This window comes from Prionailurus viverrinus, chromosome D4, assembly GCF_022837055.1.
Source record: "Prionailurus viverrinus isolate Anna chromosome D4, UM_Priviv_1.0, whole genome shotgun sequence".
NCBI classification, from domain to species: domain Eukaryota; kingdom Metazoa; phylum Chordata; class Mammalia; order Carnivora; family Felidae; genus Prionailurus; species Prionailurus viverrinus.
The window spans coordinates 92,487,397-92,501,093 of NC_062573.1; the positions used below are offsets into that span (position 1 = coordinate 92,487,397).

Below are 13,697 nucleotides of genomic sequence, written 5' to 3' on the forward strand. Positions count from 1 at the left end.
GAGCTTCCTGTCTGCTCGCAGCTGCCAGATGGGTCGCCTGGAGGTGAGCTGCTGGGGAGCGGGGGGTGCGGAGGAGGGGCTGACAGAGGAGAGACGGTCCCACACAGACAGCGTGTCTACACAAAGTGAGGGAAACCGAGGCATCTGGGCGCAGTTAGGGAAGGGCTCCCTCCTCTGGCCCCAGCGCTGTGTCCTTCCCAGTCCCCAGTCTGTTCCACGTGTCCACAGGGCCCTCGCCGGTCCCCCAGGGACACTGTGTAAACAGTCACAGTTTCTCAACCCAGAGATGCTCTCAAAGTCTTAGCTCTGTAAACAGATGGCCGAGTCCTGGGAGCCGGCCAGCGTGGGTCTCACAGCTGACTGCTGACCGCAGAGGGCGGGGTGGCCCCTGTTTCCGCTCTCCCCACCCTGCCCCAGCGCCCTGCCTCTGGGGAGGTGGACTCATGTCACAGGGGCTCTTGGTACCAGCTCCCTGGCTCCCTCTAAGCCAGGGACACGGCCACCGTTTCCCCGGATCCACATGTTCCGGCGGGGTCAGGGGCCCCTCGAAAGGCAGAAATCCTGTCAGCTCAGGGGACTCAAGTCTATCGGCTCCTGGCTGTCCTGGGCCTCCGGGGACCAGTCCCCAGACTCCGTGTCCTGTGTTACCCGGTGGACGTCCCTCGGAGGCTCTGTTCTGTGCTGTGTAAGGGGGGGACGCCCCCGCACTCAGAGTTGTCCTGAGCTGGGCAGACGCTGAGCCCGTCACTCGCGGGGACTCTCCCCGCCGAATTCTGAGACTGGCACCTGCACCCTGGCGGGGCGCGGACCCGGCTAGGGCCCCGCGGGAAGGCCGCTGCTCTCCCCCGTCCACGAAGCCTTCCTCGTTCCCTGGTGGGCACTCTGGGCTCCCTGTGCTGGGCCCCTTCGCCCCGGCCTCCGGCCTCCTTCCCCGCCCAGGCTCCCGTGAGATCTGTGGCCAGCAGCACCCCAGCTCCCCGAGAACAACGGCCGGCGTGTCTGGGAGACGGCTGTGGGCCCTGGGCCCCGCCGCGGCCAGAGGTCTCTCGCTTGACCCCAGCCCGGTTTCTGAGCCTTCTCAGCTGCCTTTGTCAGAGGAGGAAATTCGAAAGCTATTTGGATGAACTGCCTGTGTGTATCTCAAGCACAAATGGTCCTCTGAGCGCACATCTGTGTAAACACGCGTTGGCAGTGACCGGGGAGCCCCGGCGGGGAGGCTGGGGGGTCGGAGGACCTCGCCTGCGCGGGTCTGTGAGTCTCGGCGGGGCGTGCCCCATCCTCCCCCTGGAAGACCCCCCCCCCCCCAGGTCTCTCAAGGCCGCTGGTCACCGTGGAAGCAGAGTCCGGGCACAGAGGCACACGCCACCCCCGGGGGTGGGGAAGCAGTCTGCGCTCTCTTTGGTCTGGGGGAGCAGGGGCGCAAGGTCTGCCCCGGGGGGCCAGGGACATCCGACTCCCTGACCCTTGTCCCAGCAGTCTCAAGAATCGGGGGCGGGGGGCGTGGCTGTGTCGCCAGCCCCGGGTGGCTGAAGCCTCCTGGTCCCGGGACCCCCAGAGACTATGCCTGCTGTGTTCTCAGCGAGCGAGGCCCCGCAGGGGGCAGGAGACCCCTTCCCTCCTACAAGGCTGTGCACTGCCTCAGAGCCCCCTGGAGTGGGAAGAGACACAGAGGGAGTTGGGGCTGCCCGGCCCGGGCATTGACAGCTCTCCCTCATCCTGCGGGAGGAAGGTCCTGCCCTGGGAAGGGGCTGGAAGCCGATGCCCAGGAGTGGGGGGCATGACCCGGGCCAGGGAGCTCTGTCTTCTGACCCCCTCTACTACGCATCGGGCCTCTCTGGGGCCCAGGCTGACGGGGGCGGGGGGCAGGAGGCCTTGTCCCCACTTGGCCATAAAGGCCATCAGGCAGGGGGCCTAGTGGCAGGGTGAGGGGCTTGGGAAGAAGGCGGCCGCGGGTCCCACGGTCTTGGCCACGTCCCCTCCTTGCTCTGGGCCCCTGGTGGGCATGCACTCCAAGGCCCAGGTCTGTGACCCTCACAGGGTCACCCTGCCGGGGGTCCGGACCCGTGCTGCGATCTCAGGAGAGACGGGGTCCTGGGGTCTCAGACGCTGTCTCCTGTCTTTTCCAGGGCATGCTTATGGAGGGGCCGCCAGGCCCCGAAGGCCCCGCAGTGAGTGTTGTGTTTAATTTCCCGGGCCTGTGGGGGGTGCTTGGGGGTGCGGGGTCAGTGACAGCCCTTGAAGGTCCTGGATGGAAAAGAGGGGGCACCCATCTCTGCAGACCCCCCGGGGCCCACCCCCGCCCTCCCCTGAAGCAAGGCGGGAATGGGGTTTTGCCTTGCTACTGTATCTGAATTCTGTCCTGATTTTAATTCCAGGGTCTCCCAGGACCTCCGGGAACGATGGGACCCACCGGCCAAGTGGGTGACCCTGGAGAAAGGGTAAGGGGTGACTCCGCTCTTTGGGACCACACGCTCTGTGGGCTTGTCCGCGTGCCTTTCCGCTCCGTGGCTGGCCTTGTCCTCGCATGTGCACGGGTATATCGGCTTTCTTCTCCAAACTGCCCCTGGTCCCCTCACCCCTCCCGCCACCCCCTCATTGCGTCCGTCTTCGGAAATTTAGGGAGCTCGAGTGCTGCCCAGCCCCGAGCCTGGGGCAGATGGCACCTGCAAGGGCAAGAGTGTGCCAGGCCTGAGTCCCGCTGAGGCTGCTGCGACCAGCTCACAGGGGGCCCTGTGGCCTGCGATGTCAGGCTGTCCACGTGTTGTCCACGTCACTTGGGATTGGGACCTACATCCGTCCTTCCTTAGTATGTGAGCTTCTTGGGCCTTGATTTCCCCGCACTCTGTCTTCCTTGTTGGAAATCAAGCCACTGAATAGGAGGGCTTGCCCTGGGTCAAAGGGACTCGTTCCGGGGTCTCCCTCGGTCAAAGGAACATGTCCCAGGATCCTCCCCAGTCACAGGGACCCGTCCAGGAGTCCCCCCTCCCCCGCCCCCGGCCCAAGGGACATGTCCCTCCCCCCTGCTCTCCCCCCTCCTCCGTCAAAGGGATGCATCCTGAGGTCCCCAGAGCAAAAGGATGTGTCCCCAGGTCGCTGCCCTTGAGGTGAAGGCTGAGCCACAATGTCTTTCTGACACCTAGTGGAGTTTTGGGGTACTGCAGCCATGGGGTTCTTGCCCCGCTTGTCTCCTTTCTTCTTTCTGGTCCTGTGAATATCGACGTGGGCACAGATAGTTATCGGGTGGCCAGGTTGTGGACGGGAGAAACCAGGAGCGTGTGTGTGTCCTGATGGATGGCTGTCCCCAGGGCCCGGCACACCGCCCAGAGAGTGTGGACCTGACGCGCAGGGAGGGCGCGTGGACGGGGCCCGGTGGCCGCGTCTGGTCGTGTGGAGGGACGGCTAGGGTCTGCTTCCGAGGCCACGCGGCAGGAAGTCCGTCGGGGTCTGGCGGTCAGGCTCTGGAGCGGTGCCGGGCACGTGGGGGGGGGTGCCCGCCGACAGAGCAGGTGAGCCCTGACCGAGGGGGTTGGGGTTAGCCGCGTTCTGTGCGGCGGGGGGGCCTCTGAGGACAGATCGCATGGGCAGCAAACAAGATGGCCTGCCACGCTGGCGGCTGGTGGCCTTCCCACGCCTCCCGGCCTCGCCGCGTGCGGCCCCTCCTCTCTGCCACACGGCACGACTCCAGACACGGGGCCACTGCTCTGCCCTGGCTGCGGGACCAGACCATAGGGTTCTGCTGTCCCTCCCCCAGCTCGCTCTGGGGGCCCTTTCCCCAAAGATCTTTATGACCAAGTGCCCCCATGGGTCCGTCTCATAACAGCCCCACAAGCGTGCCTGAGCCCAGACGTCAGCGAGGGGGGACCACATGGCATGGCAGGTGCTGTCGTCTCCGTTAGATGCAGGACGGGACGCTATCCACTGGGTGCATGGGTACGATGGACCTTGGTCAGCCTCGGTGTTGCTGCGAGTGTCCATCCCTCCACCCGCCACCTGCCCATCACCCAGTTCCACGCGCTGTCTGGCACTGAGGACTCCTCCCCACTTGGCCCCTGCCTTTGGGCTGAACCGGCTCGGTGCCAGGGGTGGGTGGTCTCGTTGGTGACTGGTGCTCTGTTAGAGGAGCCAAGGCCGCTCCTCTATGTCGTTGGTTTAAGCAACTGGTGTCTCTAAATTCAAGCCAGGATCCAGGAGCACGGGGCCTGGGGATGGGGTCGGCAGAGGGACCCGCTCCTCTGAAGCATGCTGTCCTTGGAGTCAGAGAGAAATCTGCAGCCCACTCGGCCTCCCCAGTTCCTTTCCGAGTGGGGAGGGGGAGCCGATTCCAGGAGCCGAGCGCTGCCCACCCTCTGGGCCCTGCGCAAGCCGTCATTGTCTAAGGAGATGTCCCCGCTCAAAGCTCAGCATCCTCTCTGTGCCCACGTCTCCCGGATACGCAGCTGATCAGCTGGCGAAGGACACTGGATGCAGAGTCGGGATCCCACCCTGCCACCTGCCAGCAGGGGGACCTCAGAATCCCTGTGTAGAATGAAAAAATTTCCCTCCATCCTCTTATGTTGGGTGATGGGGGCCTATCGATTAAACGGACGAAAAGAGGGCATCGATAGGAGAACAGGCACACGCTTTTATTACTGTTTTAAGTTTTACATGTACAGGGACCTGAGGGCTTCTGTACCATTTCAACCAAGGGCGATAAATTGTGGGAAAGTGACTAGGAAACATACAGGGAAACGAACGGAAGGTAAGGGTCGTTTTGGTAAGATTGCTTGTGCAGCCTTTTCTCAGTGCCTGCGCTTGGTCCCCGGTCTCCAGTGATCAGGAGCGTCCTCATCCTGGTACAGATGGGGGTGGTGGGTAATTCGTGCCATCTGTCCAGAGGGAAACTTACGCGCTCCTTTAAGGCAGGTGAGGGGAGGGCAGAGAGCTGTTGCTGATGCTCGGTTACCGTCAGCTCGACATCGTCCTCAGAGCAAAGTGGCGCATTTTGGGGTGGCACGTTCTGATCCCCTATCTGCTTGGCCCCATTTGCTTGTCTGGACGTGACAGGTTTTCACTGGGTCATCTGGAAGGATCCGCCCCTCCCTCCCACTCCAGTTCCACCGTCCTGGGATTCTGTAGCCTTTCCTGTTACTAATTATTGGTTACTTCGTATCTGGCCTGGACTAGTTGAGCCTGTCTTCCTAACTGGGTGGCTGTCAGCTCCTCCGAGCTGCTGTTGGGCTTGGGCGGTGTCAGAGGTGAGAAGGGGCCTGAGCCATCACCCCGTCCAGCGCCCCTTAGTGACAGACGGCCGGGCCCAGGTGGGCCGAGGGAAAGCTTGTGAGAGCCACGAGGCGGAGGCAAGGCAGGGGTGGGCTTGATCCGGGCCAGCTGTCCCGGTCCCTCCTTCATCCTCAGGCTCAGAGGGAAACAAGGGACAAGAAAGCCGGGTGTCCCGAGGGCCCTGTGGGTCCCCCACGGGGCTGAGCACTCCCAGGGAGCCCAGATCCCACGTGCAGGTTTCCTCTCAGGACCCTTCACGTCCAGAACGGAGACCCTTTCCCACGGAGGCACCTCCCTCCCTGCAGAATCTGATGCACTCAGTGCCCCCGGCAGGGTCACCCCCCCCCCACCCCCACCCTTCCTTATCTTTCAAGGGTCGGGCTTTCCCGTGGGATTTGCTTGGATGTGTTTTCTGTGCCTTACAAGGTTCGTAAGCCCTGACCTAAGGAACAGCGGTCGGTACCGCCTCCCCCACGAGAGAGTGTGCATCACGGGTGCCGTGTGGGGTCCCCAGTACCACCCTGGGGACTGCACCCCACTGTGCCACCGCTTTACCCCCGGGTGGCAGGATTTACGCCCAGCGCTGGGGGAATGGACCCAGGCTGGGTCCCTGGCACCTGACAGGCAGGTTCCGTTGCGGATTGTGTGAGGCTGTGTGAGTGAGTGAGGCTGGCAGGGCAGGTCTGTTCTCTCCCGCCTCCTGGGGCGGCCGTGCAGATTTGTTCTCTCCTAGTGCTCCTAAGCGTCTTCCATGGGGCCACCACTCAACCCACCACACCTGGTTATTCGCAAATTCCCCACGGCCGGTGTCCCTGCGCGTGGACACAGGACGCGGTCACAGACGGGAGTGGGCCTCCCTCGCCGCTCCCTCCCCGGAGGGCACTGAGCGTGTCCGATTCTGCAGGGAGGGAGGTGCTCCCGTGGGAAAGGGCCTCCGTTCTGGACGTGAAGGTGTCCCATAAGCCGGAGGGCCGCGAGCCACGGTGGCACGGCCCTGCCCTGGGCGTGGCGGGCCATTGTCCTGCTGTGGCTTGAACATCCCCCCTCTGTGAGACGTGGCTAATCCCTTGAGCCCCCTGGAGGCCAGAAGGACCCACTTTCACCTCAGGGAGCATGCTGGGACGCTCCTTCTGAGAGGGGGCAGGCTGGAATTAGAAACAGTCCTGGGCACATCTCAGTGCCTCCGTCCAGCCTCTGCCAGCCTCCCGGGGCTCGGAAAGCCTCCACGGGCAGAGCTCGGGCGTTCCTCCCCGTGCCCGCTCCCGCTCCGGGCGGCGGGCTTGGCTGGGGCAGGTGGGATCAGCGGGGTGAGGGAGAAATGTGCCAGCTTCACTCGAGGCTGTGGCCCCAGCTGCGGGCACAGCTCCCGACCCCAGTTTTCAGATGTGCCGCGGGAAGGGGCCGTCCGGAGCCACTCCCGAGCTCCGGTTGCCCAGGCGCTGGCCTAAAAAGGAGGAAGGAAGGGCACACTTACTGAGAATCTAGAGAATTCACGCCACGGTCCTCTCCTTTTCTAGGTCTAAGAGCCAAGCAAAAATATCTCAGCGTAAAGACTTCTCTGGCCCTCGGGGTCCCCTCTCCCCGACACCCTGCTGCCCTTTTCAGGAAAAAGGGCTCGGGCTGCCGCGTGCTGTGTGCACCCACGCCGCAGCCCGGAGGCGGGCCCTGGGCGGCTCATCTGGCCCTGAGTGGAGGGCTCACGGGCCCAGCTTCGGGTCTGGGTCTGCGGCCGCGGCTGACGGCGGCTTTGCCAAGGATCCGAGTGCCCTTGGCCTTTATCTCTGAGCAAACGCAGGGCCAGCAACGGCCTCCAGAAACCCCGTGAAACAGCAGCGACTTCTTAACACGGAGGTGGCCGCCTCGTGTCTACGTGTAGGTGTGACCAGAGCCCTGCCGTGTCACCGCTTGGCAACCCTCTCCTCCGAGCCAGTTAGGGCACTGATTTGGGGGCCAGCTGATCAAATGACACAGGAAAGGTGATGTTGCTTATTTCACTTCTAATCCGGCGGCTGGAGCCGCGCAGGGTCCCCGCGACCTCCCCGCCCGCTTGCCGGAGCGTCCCTCGATGTCCCACGCGGGCTGTGGAACCGAGTGAGCCACACTGGGGGCCCGGGGTCAGTGTCCTGAGAAATGGGAAGATGCCTCTGATGTAGCCCCGCCTTCCAGCTCAGGGGACGAGGTTGCAGACCTGGGCACCGGGCAAAGGTTCGCGGACAGTTTTTCAAGCAGTCGTGGGTTAGTTGCTCTGTGAGACTCACGTTTTTAAAGCTTTGGGTGGATTCGTGAGGGCGGGGCATCACTTTTCCCTCCAAAGCCCCTCTTTCCGCCAGTTCCCGGGTCGTTCTCTGCCCGTTCCTTGGCATCGTCCCGGTTGCGGTCGAGAGGGTGAGGGCTTTCCCACCAAGGCTGCAGTCCCGGCCCCGTGGCTCAGGAAGAGCAGGGGTGGGGGGCATGGCAGGAGGGGCTCTGGAGGCGGAGAGTGGACGAGGGGCCGCCCCCAGTGGGCCCCCGGCCTCCAGTGCTACACAGGCCCACGCGCACCACGGAGACCCCACGTGGCTGGCGTCTCGTGCCGGGGAGGCACGGACCCTACGTCTTAAATTGGGGTTTGATTTGGGACCGACTCCGAGGCGGAGGGCTCAGCAGCGAACGATGTCGGCACCGAGTTTCCAAGCAGAAACCCCAGGTGGCCAAACCCGTTCCAGATGTTCCTCTTTTAAACATGCTTTTTTTTTTTTTTAAGCAAGGGTTTTTTTTTTTCTTTTTTTCCCCCGAGATGCGGGCAAGGGCAGCGTGGCTGTGTCCATCAGCAGTAGAAGAAAGCGTAGCCCTTTGGCCCCACGGTTTGCTTGCGGGACTTCCCTAAAAAGCCGCCCGCGGGTCCACGGCCACAGCACGTGTCACGGCGGAGGTTGGAAATGGCCAAACGCGCACCAGTAGAGGGCGGGTGGGTCCACGATGGGCTCATCGTGCGTGGGAAACTCCACGGCCGTTACACAGAGCGAGGCCAAGCTCGTCAACGGGCCGCCGTGTGCCGTGGAGAGCAAGCACACGGCAGGACGGTGTCGCAGGACGGAGAAGCGTCTCCCGAGCGTAGACCCGTAGTCACGTGTCCCATCACCAGCCACCGTGCGTGCGGCCCACTGCCCCGCACGGGCAGTTTAGCCCTGGAGACTTCTGTGGCGGGGACGGGGGCTTTCACTTTCCGTCTCGTGCAACTCCGTGGTCCACGACATCTCCCGAGGACGGGGACCACTTCTGTGGTCAAAGCAACCACGGAAGAAGAGAGGAGCCCGTGTTAGTTCGGGCGCGGACGGTTCCCAGAGAGCCAACGTCCCCCGGCTTCTGGGCCGGGACCGGGGGAAGTGATCTCCATTCCCTGCCTGGAGCATCGCGCTCCGGTGGTGGTGGTGACCTTGCCGGAGGGAGGCTGTCCTTGGTGCCGAACGTGGGGACCCGACGCCCATCGGTTATGCCGGGTGTGGCCGGTGGGAGTCCCTTTCCACTGGGAGGAGGGAGTCACGCCCCCATCTGTCTGCAAAGCAAACCTCCTCTGCCTCAGGCTGGGTGGGGATCTGCCAGGATTTGTGAAGAGGCTGGCTGATAATACGTTTTTTTTAAATAAACCATCTCGTCCGTTTCACATTGGTAGCGTTCTGGAGCGGCCAGGGTCATTCTAGAGAATCTGTAGGGGGGTGTCTGTCTGCGGCCTGCTTTGGGGACCAGATTAATAGGACGTGTGGGGGCCACCGTGTCATCTGGACACACGGGCTCTTGAGATTGCTCGAGAGGGGTCTGTGTCCCACGGACGTCCCCCCGTTCACTGGGGTCCCTTGTGTCTGTCCAAGCAAGGGGAAGCGGTCACCCCGACCGCCTTCTGTCTGAGCGACCGCACGCAGCGTCGTGGGGGCCGGGTCACTGGCAGGCGGAGGAAATGGGGGAAATGGGCCTGGGTCTCCTGGGCTGCCCGCCAGTCGGTGTGCAGGCCCGGAGGGGGCGCTCCTGGCTGCTGGGGGCCCTGGCTCGGCCGACTGCCCGCCTCCCGGGGTGGCCCCTCTGCCCCCTGCACTTGGGTCTCCCACCTCTCCCTGCACATCTCTGTGGATCCGGCTCAGAACCTCTTCCCTCCTCTTTCTCTCCCCCTGAAGCCTTTCCTCGTCCTCAGCCCACATCTCTCAGGCCCTTCTTTCCTCTGTGCTTGGATTCTGGAACATTCCGCGCCATGGGGGTCTTGCTGGTCCTGTGCTTGCCTTGTGGGTTTCCTCGTGGGCTGCGGCTCCGCCCTCCTTCTCTGGACACAGCCCTGCCCCGTCCCTGTTGCATCCTGACCCAGCTGTCTTGGGCCCTCTGTCCACAGGGTCCCCCTGGACGCCCAGGCCTTCCAGGGGCTGATGGGCTGCCCGGCCCTCCTGGAACCATGCTCATGTTGCCCGTGAGTATCATTTGTGGGGGTGGGTGGTGGGGTGCACGGCAGGGTGTGTGGGTGGCAGCGTGGGTGGGTTTGGGGCTCAGAATTCGGTGGAGAGGGGGCCCCAGGCTCTGTGTTTGAGGGGGACCATCCCCTGGCCACAGGCCACTCCAGTGTGGGACAACTGTCTCATAGCAATAGGCCCTCCTGGGGTGTTTCCAGCGTCCCGAGTGGCCCACCTCAGGTGCAGGGACATTGGCTCTGAAAGCCTGCTCCTCTTGTCAGACTCCCACCGTCCCCGCGGGGACCCCGAGCGGGCATGCTGCCAGCTGGTCCCTCCTTGATCTCGTGGGAGCCCAGGCCCGGGCCCGCTGGCCCAGAGGTCAGTCTTCTGGCTGGCGACCCGGTGCTACCCGGGAGGCCAGGTGCAGCTGAGGGTACCCTGTGTGCAGCCAGGAGCTAGGGCTCCTCAGCACAGGCATTTGCACTGGGCCCTTGGCTTTTTCTTGCAATAAATAGGGGCTGTGGGGTCTCAGAGTGAGATGCCGTGGAAGTCAGAAAGGTCTTTCCAGGCTCGGGGCGGGTCTTCCGGTGGCCCTAGGGCTGAAGCCGGCAGGCGGGGCTGGGGCAGCGTGTCCAGGGAGGGGGCTCGGGCCAGACACTGTCCAACCAGAGGCCTCCCCACCCCCGCCAGGCTCCGCTGTCATCTGGGAAGCCCCGGGGTCCAGGGTGGGCACCCAGACGGGTGCACCCTTGGTGACCCCCTGTCTTACACCTGCAGTTCCGCTTTGGAGGGGGCGGTGACGCTGGCTCCAAGGGTCCCATGGTGTCGGCTCAGGAGTCCCAGGCTCAGGCCATCCTGCAGCAGGCCCGGGTAAGTGATGCGTGGTACCTGGAGGGGACAGGACACGGCTGGGAGAGGGGCGCGCCTCCTGAGGGATCAGGACACGGTGTGAGTGTGCACTCGCCAGTGTCTGGGGGCCCAGGCGAGCACTGGGAAAGGTCGGGGAGGTGTCTCAGTGCTTCTCTGTGTATGCTGAGGGTCCAAGTCCCCGGATACGGACGTGCGGGGCCGTCTGCTGCCCTCCGCTGGGCACGGGGGATGGAGAGACAGACCCCGTGTGCCCCTGGAAGGGCTCCCAGTGATGGGGTGGGACCGAGATAGAGCCTCTGAGACGGCACCCGCGGGCCCCAAAGCCCCTCGCCTGGCCTGGGGGTCCCGAGGAGCATTTGCTTCCTGACGGTTCTGCTCTCTGCTAATCGGCTGGTTAGTGAGCCGAGGTTTTGATTGATGACGCTCCAGATTGCTGATGGCCGGTGACAAGAGTGAACCCCGGTTCCGTGAGGCCGGGCGGGTGGGTGATCGTTCGGTGGAACATCACCTGTAATGGGGCATCTCGGGAAACTAAGTAAGCCCTCGTTTGGGCGGTATTTATGTGGCTCTGGCACCGTGGAGGTGATGTTAGTGATCACAATGCGAGGATAATTAGAGGACAGCTTGAGCGTCGAGCTGTTGCCGTGGGACAAATTGTCCACGTGATGCCACGAGGTGCGCGAAAAACCCCAGCGCCTGCGGCTGGAGTTACTGACGGGGCCTTGCCTGGCTGTGCGTTTTCATGGAAGCCGAGTGGGTCGTGGGCTTACAAGGTTTTGTAACTGAAACGAATCTTTTCCAAAATGAAAATGGCATCGTGCGGGGGAGGGGGAACTGAGTCACAGGATAGAAGCAGAAGAGGTCCTTTGGGGAAAGGAGGCCGAGCTGGGCTGTGGCGGGGGTGGGGGTGGGGGGTCACACTCTGGGCGGGGCTGGGGGACCTCCAGAGCCGAGGGCCGGCTGGGGACAAGGAGGAGGTCAGCACCCGAGGGGGTGGGACGCCCATCCCCACCGTGGGGCAGGCCACCCCCGGGTTCCACCTGCACGGCCTCCGTTCCGTTCGTGTTGGCTCACAGGTCCCGGAGGAGCTGAGGTGCCAGGTTCCTGGAGCTCCGTCAGAAACCCCTCCTGCAGAGGCCCCCGTCCTCGGTGCGCCCCGTCGGGCCTTTCCTGCCCGGCTGAGCCCCACCTGTTAGGACCAGCACCCTAGCCGTTTCTCAGTGTGCCCCATTTTCCCTTGCAGCTGGCGTTGAGGGGGCCAGCTGGCCCGATGGGTCTGACGGGGAGGCCCGGCCCCATGGTGAGTCCTACGTGGGGGACGGAGGGGGAGCGTGGTGGGTGGGGGACATCCTCAGTCGGTCCCTTTGGGCTCCCAGCTCACCCAGAGAGAGCACACTTTAAGCTCTCGTCAACCACTCATGTTGTCAGTGGCACCCCAGCGGGACTGGGGGCCTTCGGCAGGGGCTTGGGGGGCTGTGGCGGCCTGGGGGCTGGGCAGCCTCCCCCACCAGCTCTGCTCTGATTCTGCCTCATGACCCAGGGAGCTCTGAGCCTCTTTCTTTCCGGGCTGTCGTCAACTCTTGATGGTTCTGTTTCCAAAGTCAAGAGCCCTTCGGTGAGGTGAGGGGACGGACAGACCCGGGATCCCCAGCCCTCCCCTCCCCAGCCGCACAAGCTGTGTGTGGTGTGTGCCCGGGCACGCTCAGGGCCCGCAAACAGGAGCCCTTGGGAGTGCCTGCGGCCTTTGCAGTTTGCAAGGAGACGGAGGATTTAACCCCCCACCCCCGTTCCCTAGGGGGCGCCTTGGCTCTCTGCCCCCCGGTCTGCATTCAGCACCTTCCTCGGCCATGCTGGCTCGGGCTGCTCCCCTCCGTCTGGGGCTCCTGCCTCGTCGTGAGGGTGCCCGCATGCTGGCCTGAGCTGCGGAACGTGCCAGACCACTGTCACCTTCATCCTGGAGAGAGAAGCAGACTCTGTGCTGGGCTTTCCGGCTCTCGTGCCGTAAGTCCCACTGTCCAGAATTTGGTTCAAAACTCAGAGCAGATCCAAACAACTGGAAGGGTCCTGCTCAGCCCCCAGGCTGTGTCCAGGGCAGGCACGCTGGGCTCCGTGGACCGTGAGCTTTGCTGGTTCTCAGCGGGAGCCCTGCCCCACGGGGCGCCCCCTTCGCTGGCATCTGATGAGCATTTCTAACCCAGACCGTGTCTCCCTAGGGCCCTCCGGGGAGCGGAGGTCTGAAGGGCGAGCCGGGAGACATGGGGCCTCAGGTACGTGGGCACCTCGCCCTTGCTGCTTGAAGGGGCGCGTCCTGCACGTCAGGGGGCAGAGCTGCATTTCTTTAAGGAAGCGGCAGAGATCTGTGGCTCTGTGCGCAGCTTTGAGGGACAGAAACAGCCTCTGCCTTCAGGGGAACTCGCTGGCTGTGCCCTGGGCGGCCCTCACTCGGGGGGCAGCAGACCCTGTGCCCTGCCCGGCGGTGCCCGCTCGAGAGACGGCGAGCCCCCGGCCGGGCTGAGGAGCAGGGGTTCAGGGCTTTGCTTTTGCCTCTGAAAAGCACGGATGCCCCCTGACACTCTGCCCTCTCTGATTGCGGACAGGGTCCCCGAGGAGTGCAGGGCCCGCCTGGCCCGGCCGGGAAGCCTGGAAGAAGGGTAAGCGTTGTGGCTCAGTGGGCCGCAGCTGGTCCCCACGGGGGTGGGAGTCTGCGGTGGGTCTGCCCTGCCCCCACTGCCAGGCTCGGGGCCGGAAACCCGGTTGGTGGTTCCCCTCCGTCAAAGGGCAACTTTTCACAGCCGGATCCCCTTCCCTGGGGTCGCGAGCTGAGCCGGAGGGCGCTGTGTGTCCTGGGGCAGGTGTGCCTTGCGGGCCTCTGCCAACCTGGTCTCTGGCCTCCGTCCTGAGCTTGTTGCTGTTGTGGGTTTTTTATTTTTATTTTATTTTTTTTTTTAATGTTTATTTTTGACAGAGAGAGAGAGAGACAGAGCATGAGTGGAGGGGGGGGGGCAGGGGGCAGAGAGAGAGAGAGAGGGAGACACAGAATCGGAAGCAGGCTCCAGGCTCCGAGCTGTCAGCACAGAGCCCGACACGGGGCTCGAACCCACGAACCGCGAGATCATGACCTGAGCCGAAGTCGGCCGCTCAACCGACTGAGCCATC

General features: G+C 63.8%; 1 protein-coding gene across 2 annotated transcripts in view; it reads left to right on the forward strand.

Annotated features, from left to right (window-relative positions):
- COL5A1 (collagen type V alpha 1 chain) overlaps positions 1–13,697 on the forward strand; it is a 148,097-nt gene that overhangs the window by 64,796 nt on the left and 69,604 nt on the right. For both annotated transcript variants that reach the window (XM_047829411.1, XM_047829412.1), the window contains exons 10-16: positions 2,127–2,168; positions 2,376–2,438; positions 9,617–9,691; positions 10,449–10,541; positions 11,785–11,841; positions 12,755–12,808; positions 13,139–13,192. In XM_047829411.1, coding sequence (XP_047685367.1) covers positions 2,127–2,168; positions 2,376–2,438; positions 9,617–9,691; positions 10,449–10,541; positions 11,785–11,841; positions 12,755–12,808; positions 13,139–13,192 — 438 coding nt within the window. The remainder of the gene's footprint in view (positions 1–2,126; positions 2,169–2,375; positions 2,439–9,616; positions 9,692–10,448; positions 10,542–11,784; positions 11,842–12,754; positions 12,809–13,138; positions 13,193–13,697) is intronic.